General features: G+C 30.3%; 2 protein-coding genes across 4 annotated transcripts; one reads left to right on the top strand and one right to left on the bottom strand.

Moving 5' to 3' along the window:
- Nucleotides 1-511: 511 nt before the first annotated feature.
- On the top strand, nucleotides 512-7399 carry LOC119668619 (bifunctional 3'-phosphoadenosine 5'-phosphosulfate synthase; the record flags this gene model as incomplete). The annotated part of the gene is given in 7 exon segments (XM_038078187.1): nucleotides 512-626; nucleotides 784-1313; nucleotides 1390-1663; nucleotides 1725-2017; nucleotides 6568-6838; nucleotides 6898-7049; nucleotides 7103-7399. Coding segments are annotated over 7 exon segments (1842 nt in total), but the record flags the coding sequence as incomplete, so codon positions are not given.
- A 2281-nt stretch (nucleotides 7400-9680) lies between these two features.
- LOC119668617 (ras-related protein Rab-8A) lies at nucleotides 9681-21801 on the bottom strand. 3 transcript variants are annotated; one of them, XM_038078186.1, is made up of 6 exons: nucleotides 21315-21801; nucleotides 20615-20675; nucleotides 20353-20557; nucleotides 10991-11131; nucleotides 10824-10920; nucleotides 9681-10707 (listed from the first exon to the last, which is right to left on the bottom strand). In XM_038078186.1, the coding sequence occupies exons 1-5, from the start codon at nucleotides 21436-21438 to the stop codon at nucleotides 10828-10830; spliced, it is 624 nt and encodes a 207-aa protein (XP_037934114.1). In that variant the 5' UTR covers nucleotides 21439-21801; the 3' UTR covers nucleotides 9681-10707; nucleotides 10824-10827. The 3 variants fall into 3 exon arrangements, with proteins under 3 accessions (XP_037934114.1, XP_037934113.1, XP_037934112.1); XM_038078185.1 differs by having other exon boundaries at nucleotides 9681-10687; XM_038078184.1 differs by having other exon boundaries at nucleotides 9681-10920.

Here is a 21801-nt window from a genome sequence, read left to right as displayed (position 1 = left end):
GAAGTTGTTGATCCATTTCTACTAAAGCTTAAACCTTTTCTGATTGCATTACTCACATCATCAGTAGTAGTAAATTTGCCTGTTGTTGTCGCAGTATATTAAGTTAAAAAGTTTTTAAATTTAATATTTATGTTGCAAAATTTAATCCAGGTAACATTTAAAAGTTGTGAATCATTCTATTTGTTGCTCAAATTACTTAAAAAATTAATAAAAAAAATTAACTAAGTTTAAAACTTAAGAAATTTTAAAAAGAAGCATTACTTCTTATGGATATTATTTTTCGTTTTATAATACCTTCATAGTTAAGAAATATTAATAAATTTACCTCTTTCTCTCTTTCTTTGTTTTACTAATAAAGGTCAATAGACTCTCAAAATCGCTTACATTTTCAATCCGTTATCGTTTATTTGAATATTTTTTGATTTATATAAATATTTGCTAATTAATGTAAATATTTGTTTTATGCTAATAAATTTAATAATAAATAATTTATACTTTATTTTGTTTTCAGTGTCTACAAGTTGCCACAAATGTAACAGAACAAAAACATCATGTAACGAGAGAAATAAGAGGAAAGAATTTAGGTTTATGTCGAGGGTTTCGAGGATGCACTGTTTGGTTAACCGGTAAGACATATATACTGCTATCTAATACTGCTACTTATATTAAATAATAGTGTATAAAGTAAGATTATTTTATTAAATAAAATTAAAATTAATATATCTCAAAATAGAAAAATTAGACAAAAAAATAATTTTTTCCTATTTTTCCGCTAACTGTTAGGACTGAGTGGTGCCGGCAAAACTTCAATTGCCTTTGAATTAGAGGCTTATCTAGTGTCACGTGGCATTCCTGCATACGGCCTTGATGGTGATAATATACGCACAGGTTTGAATAAAAATCTAGGTTTTACACCGGCAGATAGAGAGGAAAATATACGTCGTGTTGGTGAAGTAGCAAAATTATTTGCTGATAGTGGCGTTGTAGCGATTTGCAGTTTTGTTTCACCATTTGCGGATGACCGTGAATTAGTGCGGAAAATACATAAAGACTCGGATCTTAAATTTTATGAAGTCTATGTAGATACACCTTTGTCAGTGTGTGAGACGAGAGATGTTAAAGGCTTATATAAAAAAGCTAGGGAAGGTATTATTAAGGGATTTACTGGTATAACGCAAGAATATGAAGTTCCACAACATCCAGAAATAGTAGTAAGCACAGATGGGTTTACGATACAGGAATCTACACAAAAAGTGATACATCTACTAGAAGAAGAAGCGATAATACCTAAAACCTTGCGAGACATCAATCAAGTAGGTTTTTATTAGAATTTTTATATATATATTATTTTTCCTCTATAATTATTTTTAATTATTCTTATTATCTAAGCTTCCTGAACTCTTCATAGATTCAAGTCGCACAGAAGCAGCTTTGCACGAAATAAAATCTTTAAAAACAATTCCTATCACTAAAATAGAACTGCAATGGTTGCAAATTTTATCAGAAGGTTGGGCATATCCTTTAAAAGGATTTATGCGTGAACAAGAATACCTTCAAACTTTGCATTTTAATTCCATATTAACGGAAGATGGTGCCTTCCGTGAAAATCAATCGGTGCCTATTGTATTATCTGTATCAGCTGATGCTAAAGAGAAATTAGATGGTATTAAATTATAGCAAAATACAAATAAAAAAAGTGTCTATATTCATAATTTTTTTTACAGGTGTCTCTGCGCTAGCTCTTACTTACAATGATAAAGCTATAGCTATTCTACGCAAACCTGAATTTTATTATCATCGAAAAGAAGAACGATTATCTCGTCAATTTGGTACAAGCAATCCTAATCATCCATATGCTAAAATGGTCTTTGAATCAGGTGACTATTTAGTTGGCGGTGATTTAGAAGTTCTTGAAAGAGTTCGCTGGAATGATGGTTTAGATCAATATCGCTTAACTCCAAATGAGCTGAGACAGAAATTTGCTGATATGCAGGCTGACGCTATATTTGCATTTCAAGTAAGTACATAATATATTCAAAAATGCATATTTTATTTTATTATATCCAATATATATGAAAATTTGCATAATAACAACTTTTAGTTTTTTAAAAGCGTAAATATCCTTTTGCATAACAAAATTCCTAATAAGTCAAATTTGAAGTTTTTACTTTTATGAGACCATGGTTTATATTTCGTACAAGATGACCGTGTGGGTCTGTATTTGTATTGTTATTAGACAATAATTTTTACTAAATAGTACAGGATTTTTCCTTCTCGTGCAACAAGGACGATTAATTCTGCCTTAACTTGATCCCCTACAGGTTCTTCCTTCCACTGTAGTTTCAAACACATTTTTGCTGGACCATAGCTGGATAAGATAGTTGTCTAAAACTCGTAGAAATCTAACGATCTTGCAAAGAATTTTTCTCTTTAACATTGTCAGTGTTGCGTCATTATTCTGTGATGAAAGTCCATGCTTCTACGGAATGCAGAATCATAGGTATAACCAACGAACTGTAGAGCGTAAATTGTTGTGATCACAGTTAAGTTCTATATCGTAATTGCGTACTAAACACATTGTAACCATGATTCTTGTTGGTTACTGTTAAGCAAAGACAATAGTAACTTTATGTTCGCTACCACTCATGATGCGTAAGCAAGTAGTTGGATACAAGTGTGATATATCGTACAATTGCGATTGTAAAATTGACGAGATCAGATAGACTGCTACCTTGACGAAGTTACGCCATGCAGTTACAAAGAAAACTTCCAACTTAAAGCGAGATTAAAGATTAGATCGATGCTTGGCCATAATGTAATTAACAACAGATGCCTGCGTAACCTGCCGGAGAGCGCAATACCGCTTATCACTAACGTAATTAATTGCATGCTCAATCTAGGTGAATTTCCTAAGACCTGGTAGCTGGCTACAGTTATTGTCTTACCTAAACCGGATAATAACCCACAATTATCGCAGAACTGGCGCCCCATAAGCCTGCTATCAACGATAGGAAAGCTAGTCGAAAGGGTAATTCTTGGTAAATTAAATGCTGTAGTGGCTTCACGGAATATACTCCCTGACGAACAATTTGGCTTTAGAAATAACCTGTCTACAGAGCTTCCATTGGCTGGAACGACCCAAATGATTCAAACAGCCCTCAGTAGACGAGAGTCGACTGGAATGATCATTTTTGACATTTTTAAAGCTTTTGACAAGGTCTGACACGATGGCTCGATAGTAAAAATGTATATAAAAAAAATGTAATATATGTGTTCAGGCAGGCTAACTAAGATCATCGGCAGCTACCTACGTGGGAGGTCGTTTCGCACGAAAATCAACAGCGCTCTCTCGTCAGTCCGAACTATAGAAGCAGGAGTTCCTCAGGAATCGCCACTTTCCCCCAATCTCTACAACATTTATACATCTGATATCTCAATGTTAGGGCCCTCGACTCTGGCGTTGTATGCTGACGACGTATGCTATACTCGGATAAATGTGCTCTCAACATAACCAATACACTTCAAGAGCATATAAACCTCATCCTGGAGTATTTCCAGAAATGGAAAGTACTCCACGCGTAAGTGGAGACAGAACTCGTCAAGAGTGAGAATGGGAGATATGGTAATAAACTGGGAGGATAGCATTAAATATCTAGCCATCACGGTGGACAAATACATGGCTTAAGCATGTTCAATTAAAAAGTATTAGCTATGCCAAAATTCTTCATCACCTCCAACCACTATTCAAAAATGAAAGTCTCAATACTAACAGGAAGCTGTTATATAACCAAATAATTCGACCGTCACTTCTATATGGATGTGTAGTGTTTAGCAAAGCCTAAAACACTACTATTCGCCAGCTAGAAATTGCACAAAGCCAGGCTCTGAGAAGACTTTTCGAGGTACCTTGGCAAATTAGGACAAATGACATCCTCAGGGACCTTAAGATTTATCTGATCAAAAAATACTGACAAGCTTACAAACACTGCGTTGTCGAATATCGGAATGGTTACAGAATGGGGAGCTATGCAGGTCTGAGGTCAATTATAGCTTAGTCTGATGAAGTGATAAACAATAATCCAGTCAAGGCGTAGAGGGATATTGAAGAAACCTCGCAGTTAATAGAGAATAAAAATGCTCAAGTGCATTGACTCAACTAGCCTCAACATAATACATAATAATTATAAAACTGATATATATAAATAAATACTAAATAATAAGGGAAAATAAATTAAATTTTAATAAATAACATACAATACGAAATATAATTAATTATTAGCAATATAATATTCCGTCTTGTGACCATACACAATATTATAATAAATTGAATAAATATGTAAACAATGTACAAATTTAAAACATATTTAATATATAATATTAAACAAATCTGTCGTAACACTCTGAGTTGGAGAGGGAATTCAGCGTGTTTTTAGCGGTACGTATACTTGAAGAGGTATACTTACGAATACTCTCGTATACCTTTTTCGTATACTTGAATGACTTATTAATTGTAAATGCTTGCGTTTTTATACAAATACAAAAAAGAGAGAAAATTTAAAGTTTCCTTTGACGCAATCAGTCAGTGCACAACTTTAATCAAATGCAATACAAAGTACATCTAAAGTCTAACTTAAAGCATAAAACGAATATAATTTCACAGAAAATGTCTGTAATTTTATAACGTAGCTTTTTTAAAAAGTGGTCTTACTTTAATTGGGCTAAATCATTTCGTTATAATTGATTGTTCGTGAATTCTATATATATATATTAGGGTGCCATTAATTTTCGAAAGTCGGAAAATTGCCCGCGGCACCCCCCAGATCGGTTCATTTTACTAAAAAAATAATCTGTGTGAAATTTTAGTTCAATTGGATAAGTGGAAATGGTGCCCCAAGAGCCTCAAAGATTGAAAAATATCGATTTTTTCCATAAAATTCATCTTTGATTGCTTATATCTCCGACATATTTAATTTTACAAAAAAGTTATAGATCTATTTAAAATAAACAATTCACTCATACAAAGTTTTTCTGTATTTCTAATAGTTATTGAATAAAACAAAAAATAAGTTGAAGTCACCCGATTGCTAGCTTTGAAAGTACTATGAATGTAATTGTCCGCTTCAGCTTTACAAAAAATTTGATATTTCTAAAAAATTTAAAATAAATTCAATATTTCCAAAATTTAATCTTTCTAATAATAAAAAAGTACTAATTCTAGGTTTGTCCGACATAATTTTTATTATTTTAGTTAAAGTTGCTGAAGCAAAGTATCCTTATTACCTTCAGTTATTTTTGCGCGATCTATTGATACTCTCCTGACTTTCTTGTCATCACTTTCTATATTCAAATTTGAAACCATATTTTTCTTTGTCTCAGGTGATATATTTAAATCCAAAAAAGCAAAATAAACAAGCTTTGAGCTTAAATACCAAATACAATTTTTTGATATTGACTGATAATAGAAAGAAGATTAAAATCTTGAAAATGAGCTTTGACTGATGACAAAGCATTAAACCATACTTCATTCAACATACACTTTAGTAATAAATATACGTATATCTCAAAGAGCATTTTCTTCTTCTGTAGATAATTTGAACTCTTTCCTAAATAAAAATATTTTTAATACATGCATGACTTTCACCATCCATCTTGCATGATGTATAGCTCCAGGAGGTCGAAACTTTATGGTACACTTCGGCTTTTCTCCTAAAAACATTAATGCAAGTTCCAGAAGTTCCTTATAATCATCTCTTGGTTGGTTATCCTTACGAATCTTATAAAGGAAACTTGTAATTCGTAACACATCATCCATATTTAACGATTTTCTTACTTTTTCATTTTCTAAGCCGACTGTAAAGTTATCAACGTTTATTTTCGGCCAAAACTTCTGAAATCGTTGAATTAGTTCAACATTTGGGCTTTCAGACTTGTATACTTTTTAATGTAATCACTTTGAATTAAAATTCACTTCGCATTCCAATGAATAATACAGAAACTCACTTATGTATATAACTATACAAGTATTGGACTTATTTTCTAGCAAATTTAGTAGACAATTCATTCATTAAACTTACCTAAATTTAATAGGGGGATTTCAGCTTGTATTTGCTTTTATTCAATAACTATTAGAAATACAGAAAAACTTTGTATGAGTCAATTGTTTATTTTTAATAGATCTATAACTTTTAGGAAGACAGTTTTTATGTAAAATTAAATATGTCCAAGATATAAGCAATCAAAGATGAATTTTATGGAAAAAATCGTTATTTTTCAATCTTTGAGGCTCTTGGGGCACCATTTCCACTTATCCAATTGAACTAAAATTTTACACAGATTATTTTTTTAGTAAAATGAACCGATCTAGGGGGTGCCGTCAACCGATTTTACGAAACAAAAATTGCCCATATACCTTAATGGCACCCTAATATATATATATATATATATTATTGATAAGCAAAATCAAAGATTATTATCATCCTCTTGTTTCTCTCAACTAGATATTAAGGACCTTATTTTACTTTTGTATTAACTTCGCATTTATTTTAATTATATTATTATATTTTTCAGCTAAGAAATCCTATACATAATGGACACGCATTGCTCATGCAAGACACGAAACGTCAACTTCTAGAGCGCGGTTTTAAGAAACCTCTTCTACTTTTACATCCGTTAGGTGGTTGGACAAAAGATGATGATGTACCACTAGATGTACGTATGGCTCAGCACCAAGCTGTACTGGACTCAGGTGTATTAAAACGTGAAGATACAATATTAGCTATATTCCCATCACCGATGATGTATGCTGGACCAACAGAGGTACAATGGCATGCGAAAGCAAGTGAGTACAGTAAACATTACTTTACAGTTACTGGTAAAAACATTCAAATTTAAATTAAGGAATGAATGCGGGTGCTAACTTTTATATTGTTGGACGAGATCCAGCTGGAATGCCTCATCCTGATAAAGAAATGTATCCCGATGGTAATTTGTATGACGGAACGCATGGTGCGCGTGTACTTAAAATGGCACAAGGTCTTGACAGCATGGAAGTATGTAGAGTTATTAATAAGAGGTTTTTAATTATACAAAATGTGTTTTTTAGATTCTACCATTTCGTGTTGCTGCTTATGACAAAACTAATTTGTGCATGGCATTTTTTGAGCCACAACGTAAAGATGAATTTGAATTTATATCGGGAACTAAAATGCGCACATTTGCTAAAACTGGTACTTATCCACCAGATGGTTTTATGGAACCAAAAGCATGGAAGATTTTATCCGAATATTATCAATCCTTAATTAAACAATGAATTTTCCTAAATTGTTTTTATACTAAGAAATGCGTGCAATATTTTCTATACAATTCCTTATCTAAGTTACTTTATTTGTATGCATGTTAAAATATTTTAGTACTTTTTATTTTCAAATTTATTTTACAATTTGTTGTATTATAAACGTTTTAAATTTGTTAAATCTTAAATAATGAATCGTATATTTATGTCTTAAAAAAATTATAATAAAAACAAATAAAAAAATTTTATTCATATTTGCACAGAAAATTCATTGCTTTTATTGTTTTGCAAAATAATAATAGGAAGTTCGCTATTTATAAAAGAAAATGATTTAATTTTTTGATTTTATAGTAGAATATATTTTTCCTTTATAAGGTGTGGTCGCATTATTTTATTAATGGTCTCTTTTATTTTTTTTTATATTTAATGAATGGAAAATATAAATTATATGTATATAATTCATATGTCGAGAGACATTAATAATATTTCTGCAATGCAGGAATTAATCTGCTGTCAAATTTGTTTTAATAATAATTTTAGTTGGACTTTCAAGTAAGCTTTCAAATGAAGCACATTTCTCTTTATTGTTTTAGACGGAAACAAAATTCAATTATTATTATTGTATTGGTTTTACGGTTTTACTCCAATGAATAATTTATAATAATAAAAATTATTATTATTAAGAATAAAAAAAATCATTATTATTAAAAATAATAAAAATTATTATTAATAATAATAATAAAAATTATTATGAATAATAATAATAAAATTTATTATCAATAATAATAATAAAAATTATTATGAATAATAATAATAAAAATTATTATGAATAATAATAATAAAAATTATTATGAATAATAATAATAAAAATGATTATTAATAATAATAATAAAAATTATTATGAATAATAACAATAAAAATCAAAATTAATAATAATAATAAAAGTTATTATGAATAATAATAATAAAAATTATTATCAATAATAATAATAAAAATTATTATGAATAATAATAATAAAAATGATTATGAATAATAATAATAAAAATGATTATTAATAATAATAATAAAAATTCTTATTAATAATAATAATAAAAATTCTTATTAATAATAATAATAAAAATTATTATTATTATTAATAGTAAAAATTATTAGAATTAATTAATTAGTAATAATAATAATAAAAATTATTATTAATACAAATTATTGTTAATAAAAATAATAAAAATTATTCCTAATAATAATAATAAAAATTAATATTAATAATAATAAACAATTAATAATAAATAAAGAGTACATACATAATTAAATAAAAATAAAATATAATAGTAATATCTTTTATCTAATATTTTATATCAGGGCTTTGAAGTGGATAGAATTTGTTTCGGATTTTATGCCGGTTGAATTAAAAAAAAATGTGTTCGGTTCAATTCTGAATAAATGTCTTTTTGTTATTTTTATTATGAATTAACTTTTTGTCATGATTAAAATTATTTTATTCATACTTTGAAAGAAGCATATTCATATTCAATTTTTTCAATAAGAAAAACAAATTTCTATATTTATAAATTAAAACAGTTTTTTTGAACTTGTGTATTAAAAGTTTTACAAATGAACAGGAAAGCATGTGAACTAGCAGATATTGAACTAATCGGGGCTAATATAAAAACCGATATATTTTTTTAGTTTTCGGTTTAGTTTTCTGTGCTGAACAATTAAATTGAAAATACTATATTTTCAATATTTTGTCATAAAAAATAATAAATTATTTAACCGTTTTGAGCTAACTTTCTATTAATAATGTTGTCGTTCAAATACAGACTTCTGTGAACTTGTTAATAAATTTAATTTATATATTTGTATTTATTTATATAGTTCTTTCCCATTTAAAATTACCAAAGTTTCGATTTTACTTCACTTCCTCATCACGGCGACGAGATATATTGGTTTAAGCTATATATATATAAATATATATATATATATATGTATATGAATGTATGAGTTATATATATATATATATATAATAAAAAGTTCACATAAGCCTTTATATAAACGAACACGATATTAAATTTTTTTCATTCTCTAAATAAAATAGTTTTTAATATGGAGTCTATATATAGTTCGAAAACTGAATTTCAATCTAAAAATATAGTTTTCAAAGAAGTGAAACTTAAAATTAATTGATTACTTCTGTTAAAAAAAAAGATAACACTAAATGAATTTACTTTCCTTTAATATCTATCACATTAATATAAGACATGTTTAGATACCATTATACCTGTACGTGTAATTAGTAAAAAAAAAAGAGATTTTTATATTCCATACGTATAATTGTACATTTTTTAGCGATATATTTGCATAGTTTATTTATGTATAAAGATGTAAAAAGTTATTTTGCTTTATATGCACCAAGTCATATGTATTTGTGTTATAAATCGAATATTATTGTATATATATATATATGTATATCTATATAAATAGCTTAAACCAATATTTATTCAATTACACCATCTTGTTTAAACCATCATCACTGCCATTAAAACACAAACATTTTTTTTATATATAAAAATGTATAATACGTTAAATTATTACAAGTACAATATTACTATTATTATTTAATATCAAATTACTAGTTTTACATATTTATATTTATTAATTTAAGTATATAGGTATTTATTAAAAAAAATCTTATTCGTGTTTTTTTTTCGTGGACATTGTAATATTTTAATGAACTTCTGTATAGTCGCGATTATATGATGTTATAGTTGCATTAGTTTATTCAGTTATATCATTGATTTATTTTAAAATATAAATTTTAGTATCAAATTTCAAATTAAGCATATTAGGTAAACTTATACACAACCAATAACGTTGGCTAAAAATGCTTAATTAAATATTTGAAAATACTCGAGAAATGTTATATATTGCAAAAAACTATTTCAATATATATGTATATATCATTTTTTTGATTGTGCGTAAAGTTTACAAATAATATATTAAAGTATTATAAATTTATTTAATCTCAATGTTTTCAGTAGCGTAAGTCCGCTAAATCTTGTCATTCATTTGTAATGGATTTAAAAAACCGTAAAAATATATATAAAATATATATTTAAAATAAAATAAATAGATTAAATTTAATGGCAAAAATGAGGGAGTTTTATATAAATTTCTTTTCCTTTAATATACAATTAAAAAATACAATAAATAATCACATTTTTAGTAAACAGAGATACATTTCTTGATTTTTTCTGTTTAAAAATGAACAAACGTTTTCTAGTCTTGATTCATTTCAGCATATTGAACATGTTTACCATTTGAAATGGCTTGCAATAAATTTCGTAATATTTAAATATTATTTTCGTTAAAATATGTACGGACATCGGGATAATTGGATCACTAAATATTAATCGCGCATTCTTTAGTTAAACATTTACTTTATGATTATTACATATATATTATAGTTTAAAATATTACATATTTGTTAAGTCTTGTTTTGTTTAACAAGAGGATAAAAAACTACAATTGTTATTACCTCGTCAAAGCAGACTGCACTTTGACAACCAACTGTCTGTTTTTCTTGGTTCGGAAAATTTGAGTTGATGGCCTCCTTTTGGTGGATTATTCGCTTCCTAAAAATATATCGAAACAAAATTAGTCATTTTATATAAACAGATTAAATAAATATTAATTGTATATTACCATTCGTTTTTCCATTTTTGCTTTAATATCACTTGCTAATGTTAGGAAAGCTTCTTCAACATTAATACTAGCTTTAGCGGACGTTTCCATAAATTTTATACCATATTCAATAGCCAATTGTTCACCTCGCTCTCTAGACACCTGCAATTAAAATGTAACAATATAATGAAAAATTAATTTATACGAATTTAAACTTATATAGTCTGCATATCGATAAAAAGATCGATAAAAAAGTAAAAATGAATGATATTAATTGAAAAATGAAACCTAAACAAATACTTTAGGCTGAAACGCAAATTGGCAATGCCGCCTATTCATGGGGCAACCGGCATGGCAAACACAAATTCAGAAAAGGCTGAGCCGAAGATTGTGATTATGACTCTGAAGAGTAAGAACATATCACCGAGGAAGCATACAATATCCTGGACCAAGAGCCTGATGAAGACATCGCGCCTTGCTCCTGTGATGAAATCGCCCTAATTATCCCAATATTGAAGATAAGATCTGCATCAGGGTACGACAAAATTAACAACAAATGCTTTTGTAATCTACCGGAAGATGCGATCCATCTCATCGTAAATATAATTAATTGTATGTTTAGGCTAGGTGAATATCCTAAGATCTGGAAACAGGCTATAACCCGGCAAGGACCCGAAGTTCCCGCAGAACTGGAGCCCCATTAGCTTACTGTCAGCTTTGGTTTAGTTGGCTAAAAGAGTGATCCAAGACAGACTTAAAACTTCGGTGGACTCGCTGAATATTTTTGTTTTGGAGATGGCCTCTCCACAGAATTGCAACTGGTGCGAACGGCTCAGATGATACAGTCAGCCCTAAGCAGAACTGAATCAACGGTTATGAGTATGATTACTTCTGACATCGGTAATTAGTTAAAATGTCTCGTTTTGAAATCTTAGGCAGCTTCCTACGCGAGAGGTTGTTCCGTGTAAGAAGAAGCCGGTGTTCTTCAAGGATCCCCGCTCTCCCCCTTGCTGTACAACATCTTCACGTCTGACATCCCAATGCTAAGCTCCTCGGTGCTATCATTACACGCAAATGACACGTGCTTGTTATATTTCGATAAACTTGCCAGAAATGTAGCCAACACGCTGCAGGAGCATGTTAATCTCATCTTGGAGTTCTTCCAGAAATGGAAAATAAAAATTAACAATGAAAAAACTAAAGCCCTGTGTATTACTCGTAAACACAGGCAGCATCCACTAAGAGTAAGAGTTGGTGACATCGCGATTAATTGCACTGCAATGCTTACAACCACTTTTCAAACACAACAATTTTAGCGCAAAGAGCTGAAAATTGATCTACAGCCACATAATTAGACTACTACTTTATGGGTGTATTGTGTATAGCAAAGCTGCCGACTCTACTATCCAGAAAGTTCAAGTTGCTCAAAGTCAGGCTCTCCAAAGACTCTTCAAAATGCTATGGTACATCCGCACGAATGATATGCTAAGAGACCTTAGAATAGATCCTGTCAAAAAATACATAAGAGAAGGACCCCTGATGCTATATGCGAAAACCAACAAGCTGCCGTACTTAAGACTATCTAATCTTAAGTACACAGATCTTAGATCAGTCATTAAATAATCATGAAGCTTATGAGGAAAAAGACACATTCACAAATGATGTATTTAAATATCTCCTAGACATGTAAGAGATCTTGTAAGCCTCTAACGAACACAGACCGACATAAGAAAACACCATTAGTAAATCAAATTCCTACCCGTTGTTCACCGAACTGGATCGAATGGCTAACTTGTAACAATCAACTTAGAGCTGGTGTCTGAGTTGGAGCAACAGGTTTATAAACGTAAAAACACATCTTTTGTTAGAGTAACAATATGACGATCGGACATCTGTTAAAGAGTTTAACGTATGGCCAATAACTTTGCTTTAGTGTGTGTGCTTTAATTGCAGCTCTACCTGACACGACGTCAATCATCTATTTTCTTGCCTAATTAAACCCTATTCTCAAAGAAACCTCGAAGTGGTAAGATTTCTTCCCTGGACTCAAGCTACTCAATATTTCCATCTATTTTTTTTTCATTTTTCTGACCCCATTTTATTTTCCATTTCCCAATCATTTGTATATGATTTGTCATCTATTATTTTTTGGTTTTTTATATTCACAAAAGTCACAACAATAGGATAAGCTTTTAATATATAGTAAGTACTGCTACATTGAGAAAACTAAGACTCGTTGGGCACGATGAAACAAATAACGTAAAAAATGCACGTAAAAATTGAACCAATAAGTATGTTCTCGACATGAACTAAAATCACATAAGAGCACATATATTGCAGCAATAAATTTCAAACGTGATGAACAGCCAGTAAAAAATATTAAAAGTGAAGAATCGACCATTCCAGTGGCTGGCAACTGTTAGCTACTATCTCAACGTGTGCACGGCTGCAATTTCCAATTTGTTCACCCGACAGACTGCGGCTGTAACTTTGGTCGACAAACAGCAGCCTGCATCCTCCATGACATCTGTCAGGTTTCAATTTTCAGTTTCAAGGTGTACATCGAAATTTAGAAATTTAGACTTACTACGTTTTGGACCAGCTTGTCGATATAGAATATGCCTGGTCCACACAATTCAAACTAAGTCAATCGCCATATCTATGTTTGAGATCAATAAAGAAGATGAAGGGCTAACATTGTCATTTGCAAACATCTCCAAAAAAACAGCCTTGGGAAAATGCTATGAATTAACGGTCGGTGTTAAAGAAACCGCCAGACTTAGCAAACTGATAGCTAAACAGCATTCCCGTTTCTCTTTCTTGGAATGAAAGGACAGGGACATAGAGTATCTCTCTAAGGAAGCCTCTTGATACTTATTTCTCCAAAAACACGAAGGCAAATTTATCGCTGCTTCCCAGAAGATACTAACCTGCTCAACTAGTCGACCTAAAGACCCAGAGACGTCATGGGTTGATTTAACCACTCAAGAGTTTAGCGCCTGATGGTGTTTTTCCAAAAATGCTTCAGAGTTGTGAACATTGTAACTTTAAATTTCGTTCGTTACCCCGTCACCTTTGTGCACCTTTACTTTCATTCTTTGCCATGAATTCTATATACTTTTGGCAGAATCAGAATTAGATGCGTAGGTTTCTAATTCTGTAAAAGGATGACTAGAAGAAAATGGAACTTTCATTCTACAATAGTTCTATGGATATATACTGCGGTTACTTTGCTATTGCTTGATAGTCTGGAAGCAGTTAAAAATAGCTGCTCAATGTGGGCGCTTAAACTACAAAAATCTTTTCAATCAATCTTGTCATTGAGATAAATCGGAAAAGGAACTTAACGCAGCCAATTGAGATTACAATATTTTCATGAACAGTTCTTACATGGAATGCGGAATGGGAGTAGAAATCTTTTTAACTCACAAAGATAAAAGAAAATTCTTTCACCAGTACTTTTAATAAATTAGACGGGTTGGTCTTTAAACTAAGTTTTTCATAATCGAGTAATAAAACGGCGCTTATGCGTTTCTTAGAGAAAAGAAGAAAAGCTGCCGCCGCTAAAACCAACCAACCAACCTCGAATGACATAACAGGGCGCTCCAAAACAGTATGTGTTCTTGCAGTTTACAGAAATTTAAGAAGAATTTAAGAGCAGAAACGGTCAATAGTGCATTGGAGAGAACTATTTTGAACATTCAAAACCCCTTTACCTTCTTACGCTTATAATTGCGTTAAAATTACTGCGAACATGGTCGTTAGTCAACAGTAAAAATCATTAGGAACAAAAATTGAATACAAAAAAATATTAATACAAATAATATTACTTTCATAAAGTAATATAATTAAATTTAAAAAGATTTTGAACAAAAATAATATTGACACAAATTCCACAAAAACAGAGAAAAGTGAATTTTACATACCGCAATTTACGTCAAGTGCAGTTTACCAATTCAAACAAATGTTATTCATTTTCTGTTTAACTCTCGCTAATATTTTTAACCTCTTAATGTTTACACTCAGAAAACAATATATGCAGGTGATTGCACAATTTTTTCAATAGGTCGGAACCCTAGGTGTCATACTTGACAGTAATTATATTTGACTAAATAAACTCCTGAACACATACAAGCCAATAGGGCAACCTATAGACCCGACAGTTCAGCATGACGCAGTGGAATAATCTTCGAGTACCTCCAAACTTCACATTTTATCTGCTATTATAGCATATAATAGTTAAACCATCTTCATGTAAAATCTAAAATGCTAGTTATCTAACAGCAAGGTTCTCAACGAGCCCCATCTGATGAAAGACCTTCCCCTTGTGCGGCAAAAACTGGTCTTGCCAAATTGAGGTCAGGATATCATTGTGTGCCTTAACTGAAGCTCTAGAGAGTAAGCAATAGTAAGTAAGCAACAATAAAATAAAATGGACTGCAGCAGAATGGTGAAATAGAAATATGACCAAATATACTAGTATACTAATATCACGAAAAATTAAAGGTATACAACTACAAAGCAGGTATTAAAAAAATGTTATTGGATTACATTATTCGTGTGTCCAAATCTCCATTTAACTACTAACTGAAGCTTCGTGACTATCATGGTTCCATATCCATTTTCATGGTTATGGATCCATGCCAATGTATGGATGTATTGGTATGCCAATAAAAAAAACAGTGTATACTTAGCTCTACAGATTATAATCTATGTAAAAGAAAAGTAATAATTTTAACAAGAGGATAACTAAAGACATTTATGAATTGATTCAGTTTTATGTAGTAATAGTAAGGTATAACAGATAAATCTATTAACTGACAAAAACAGTTGTTAAGTGATCTGTCGAATAAACACGTTAAGAATGCCTCAACAGAAAAAATTAGATATAAAAATACCATAGAAAAGTAGTATTTAAATAAACCAACATACATCATATGATGAAATGTATTATAATCTTATTTAAATATAAAAATATAATAAAAAGAAGTTAAGCAGACTTTTTGAGTTCGAATTATTAATCCAAATATTACGAACGAATGACCAATCTTATTTTGCCCATAGAAAATAAACATAGTAATATAACATCAAGTACAACTTACATTGGTCAATACCAAAATAATATAGAACTATGAACAAATAAAGAAGATAACTAAAGACAATACTTCTTAGAATAAGTCAGGTAATAAAGCACATTCACATAAATTAAATAGTGTAACTTTCTCAAGACTTTTTCTCTGCATAACAGAATTTATTGGCACAGAGTTTACTTTTAATACGATACGAATTTAAACAGAATTCATCACTTCGTAAAAAACATTGAAAATACTTGCAGATACATCTATAGGCAGAGTGTCTAATTAAAACGAATATCTTATCTAATCCAAGCTTCATTTTTAATCCACAACGCTATGGTTTTAATACCCATTAATCTATACATTTTTAGCTATAAAGTTTGATAACTTTTGGAAACCGGTATAGACATCCTATAAAACTCTCTCATTTTGTTGTACTATACAAAAGTTTGATATTCTCTCTTGTGGACCCTCCACGTATTGGCTTTCCCATTGTCAGAAAATTTTTGATCTGTTTATTTATGGTACTGCAAAGGGTATAACGTTTACTGATATAACCGTTTAATATTCTTTTGGATCATATTCTATAGTTATATTAATAGTTATATTAATATATATAGTTATAATATAGTTATAATATATATAGTTATAATATAGTTATAATATAGTTATATTAATACTTCTTACTCAATTTTAATCTACTTGAAAGTAATAGAAGAATATTTTATAAACCAGAATCCGAACGGACACATTGTTAAGCTACAAATATCGGGTACACCTGGTTTTAATCCAAGTAACAAGAACGACATAATCGTTTTTTTTATATCATCTTCTTAATGTGATATCACTTAAAAATCAAATTATAACACCAGTGGCTCGTTTATGTAAATCGTTCGAGTTTAACTCGAACCATAAGATTCTACTGTTGTGACTATCTTACATTTTTCAAGTACTGAAAATCCTGGTATTCTCCGAATCAGGAAAATCCTAATCCTAATAATAGTAAGCCTCTAGCATTATCAATTGATGTTGTGCTTGCGCTAAACATATACAAAGCACAAATCAGACAATATTTTAAAATGGTTTTCTAAATGGATATGAACTCAATAAACTTATCACAAGACTGATATCTTCTCGTGGCATCTCCATTACAAATTTTTTTTCAATATATCGGTGCCAACTTCCGCACAGATGTTTTCCCATCTTTTATTAAATTTCTGATTGACACCTCATCTGACCAGTTCATTTGCTTTGTAATTGCCAACTATATCCCTGTGTTCGGGAATCCAATGAAAAAAAATGTTAAACTATGTCGACATCACGTTTAGTGATGCGTTAATGTCAAAAACATTTCTAGATATAAGTTGGACTGAACTCATAAACTTTAAAGCAATTTGACTGTCTGATAGTACATGTGTATTTCTATTAAATCACTACCGCGAAACACTTCCGTGTTTAGGAACCCCAAAAGCAGTACATTTTCTCCACTGTTTATATCTCGTGTCTAAATGGAAAGCGGACATTGAATTTTCTTTCTAAATTGAAAATGACAGAAATATAGTTAAACTTTTTTTAAAATAGAACTGAAAATATTGAGAATAAAACTGTGGCTTTCATCCTAAGTGCAAATATGGTGCAATTTATAAACTATAAGATTATGCGGCTATAAATGAAGCATCAAATCCATTGCCATCGATAGAGTTGTGCTTAGTGTCCCACTTATATAATGATTATATATAGATTTTATGACGACTGTATAAAGCAATTGGATTCTATGTGGCTCTTCTCCTACTCATAACTTTTTCACATAAAAACTAAGCTGTATTAATAAATAAATAATCTGAGTAGCTTGGTTTACATGTAAATGACGCAGTGGTAATTTGTTTTCTTATTGGTACAAGTTTAGCGTCTCAAAAACATCATATTAGGACAGTAAAAACATTAAAATAATTTCAGAAAATTCATAAAAATCAATTTATAAAAGTAAATGCGGTGCTAGGGACCAAATGTGTAACACATAGTTTCTTATGCCCTATTTTTCATCTTCAAATAATTTCGTGGTGCAAGATTAGATACCCTAACCCAAAAAATCATAGACAGTAGCCCTGTCCCCAAACTGCGGATCTATCTTTACTAATAACTACAGGGTTGCTGATGAAAATTGCAACAAACTTTGCACCGATCAAGCTGTTAAGCCAATAATGACAGAAAGTTCAAAATTAATTCATTTGGCAGTTCATTGTCTTGTTTACAAGCGTACGAAGGGATTTTGATCTTTGTATTGTAGAAAAGAAGTTGCATGTGATAGAGTTCAAACGTGATAGTGTGGTCGCTTTATATTTAGCTGGAAAAACATAAGCAGCTATCGTTCGACTCCACCAACACCTAAATGTGAACCGATACCGTGATACTGGTAGCGTTGGCTGACGACCAGGAAGTGGAAATGATCGAAACCTTCGCCGTAGCTACAATCAAATGGCAAAGGAGCTGAACGTATCGCAAGAAAGGATGCAACACATTTTAAAAATGATCTCGAACTAAAGCCATTGAAGTCGAACAAAGTGCATGATCTCATCGATGAACAAAAAGGATGATCATCGATGGCCGAAGGATGTTGGTTGCCGAATTTGGTTTTTTCTGATGAGTCACCATTCGTAATTGAGCAATACGTAAATAAGCAAAATAATTGAGTTTATTTTTAAGAGAGGTCAGCTAAAATTTAAACGTACAAATGACCACCAGAAAGAAGGCGCTACCGATGGTGATGGGACGCTCTCCGCTCGTGTTAATCGAAGCGGGGTATAAACGCCCAAATGTATCGAGAAATTATTTAACAGGAAGCACTTAAGCTCTGGGCAGATAAGCATTTAGGTGACAAGCTTTGGACATTTTAACAGGACTCAGCACCTTCGCACAAAGCACGCGTCACCAAAGAATAGCTAAAAAAACAACGTTCCGTGCTTTATTTCATCAACACAGTGGGTACCGTGTTCACCTGATATAAACCCTTTAAATTTGTCGGTCTGGTTGGCACTAAAAAATACAAAAATGTCGATCGTCTGAAGCAAGTGCAAGCCAAGAATGAGCCAAAATACCGCAAAGCCACAAATAGTGTTTTACATTGCTGCAATTTTCATTAGTAACCTGTAATTTTCGAAAAACTATTATCAATATTTAGACAACTAAAAAAGTGAACTGATTTTCCAATGAAGACATTTAGATAAATTGGACGATGCAGAAATAAATAGAAATTCTATATAAAAGCCGAAAGTCATAATAGAAATGACTAATAGGATGGGCACTTTTTGTAAAATTTTGAAACCTCAGATTGATTTATTAATTTGTACTATCTTAAATCCAAAACGTCCTTATGAGCAACTTTATCTATGGAAAGTGGCTTCTCCAATCGTAATGCAACAATTGATGTGGTATTGCATTGTCAAATATTATTCAATAGCTTCTTGTCTGCACTATTATTAATTGGATACTACCAGTTGTGAACAGTCAACTTAGAAGAAAGCAAAACGGCTTTCGATTTGGTTGACAACATGTTTGACTCTCTCGTAATATAACAGAACGTACTTAAATTCGAATTTTTAACAATAGCAACAATTTTGTGCCCAAAAACAGGGCGGTGTGCACTTAAATGACAAGCAGTGTGCAAGCGGTTATGAACATTACCGCCAATATAGATGTATACATGCTAACGAACACTTTTCCTAAAAATCTAAGAAAATGGAAAATAATGTAAATAACCCAATGAATGGAAACCGCAAGGCTCACGAAGTAAAAATACCCATACATGAACTAGTCGAAAAGTAAGCTCTTGACACAAAATTGATAAAATTGAAAATAATTTGTTATTGCCCTATGCTTCATCAGGACTTATCTTTAAAATTTACTTATATTATGTATTAAGCATGTTTACATATTACTATTTAGCGAATTTGGTATCTATTTTACAGATATTAATTTTAATTCTATTTTTATGAAAAACACAACTAATTTCATCATTTAATGTTGATAAGTGATTGCGTGAAGAAAAGCATCGATAAAATTAGAGCATTTTATGCCCTTGAGAAACTCAACAATACATTTCAGAATATATAACAAAGGAGTTTGATTTTATAAAGATGTTCAAGTATTCATCGATAGAGTCTGTCTATTTTGTTGATCTCCTGTGTATTTAATACAAAATACTTAGCAACTGCTTTTTGTACCCAACTTAACATTATTTTACGAATATTTTATTAGATTATATTGGTAAATATCTTATAAGTAAAATAAATAAATTATAACAATATTTACCTGTCGTTTTTCATTTAATTCACATTTATTTCCTAACAGCATTTTTTCAACATCGGCAGAGGCATTTTCCTCAATATTTCTTATCCAATTTTTTATGTTTTCGAAGGACTTCTCCTGCGTTATATCGTACACGAGCATTATACCCATTGCACCTCTGTAGTATGCGGTCGTTATAGTTCGAAATCTTTCTTGACCAGCCGTATCCCTTCAAAAATTTTATGAACATTTTATCAACATATTTTTATAAAAATACTTTACTCACCATATTTGTAATTTAATTTTTTTACCATCTAATTCAATAGTCCGTATTTTAAAGTCAATACCTTAATATAAATAGAAATTGTGTTTATTAAAAAAATTGATTATGGTTCAAAAAGTCAATGAATAAGATATTATTAAATGCTGTTTCTGCTTCCATAATAAATATTTTAAATTTTAGTTATCTAACGCTTAGAAAGATTATACAAAAAATATTTGTATTATAAGAAAATTTTTACGCTAAGCGCATTGAAAGTGAAAAATATTCTTCTACATTAGTAAAAATTGTTACTAAGAGTATTTACATATTTTAAATAGAAAACGGAACTTCTCCTTTTACTGATTAAAATAATGTTGACCCCTTTCTTTAAGCTGCGCCCAAATTTACTGATAAACTGATAAACATACATACTACATATTTGTTGAGAATTCCTATAAAACAAAACAAAATATTTAGTTATGACTCACACATTTTAATTAAATAATTGAACTTGACGTTCTGTTCTATATGTTGTGAATTAATTATACTTTTTTAAAGCGAAGAACAAACTAAACAACACATCATCAGGTGTGTGTGGTAATAATAATCACTTTTTGAAGTTGGAAAGAGTAAGTGGACCCTTTAATCGATAATGTTGAGGAGTTGGTCGCATTTATATAATTGTATAGTTTAGTCTTTAATTATTTAATTTAAATTGACTTACCAATTGTAGATATAAAAGTTGTATTATAGGCATCCTCTGAAAATCTAAACAAGATACATGTTTTTCCAACGCCAGAATCACCAATTAAGAGCAATTTAAATAAATAATCATATGTTTTGGCCATTGTCTGCCAAAGTTATTTGTTATTTTTTGTAATTAATTTCCTTTGATTTCACCACTCTTTATACAAAATTTTGTTTCTAATAAAATTGTATTCAATTTAGTTTGCGTTTCCAATCCCAGTAATAGGACACAAGAAAAATGGCGACAACTAACAGGACTTGAATTAATTTCAGATATCTTTAAATTGTATTATACATTTGCACTAAAAATTCTTAATAAAATTGTTTTAAACTATTTAAATTTTAAATTATGTTTATATAAAAAATATTTGATCGCACTTATGCGTTTTTGATGACAAAACCCGAATCGTCTACAAATTTCCGATGAATTTCTTCGTAATGATAAAATAAATATGATTTCAACA

The sequence above is a fragment of the Teleopsis dalmanni genome, chromosome 1 (genome assembly GCF_002237135.1).
Source record: "Teleopsis dalmanni isolate 2A chromosome 1, ASM223713v2, whole genome shotgun sequence".
Lineage (NCBI taxonomy): Eukaryota > Metazoa > Arthropoda > Insecta > Diptera > Diopsidae > Teleopsis > Teleopsis dalmanni.
Note: the sequence above shows the minus strand (reverse complement) of the source record. Positions and strands in the feature narration are given on the sequence as shown.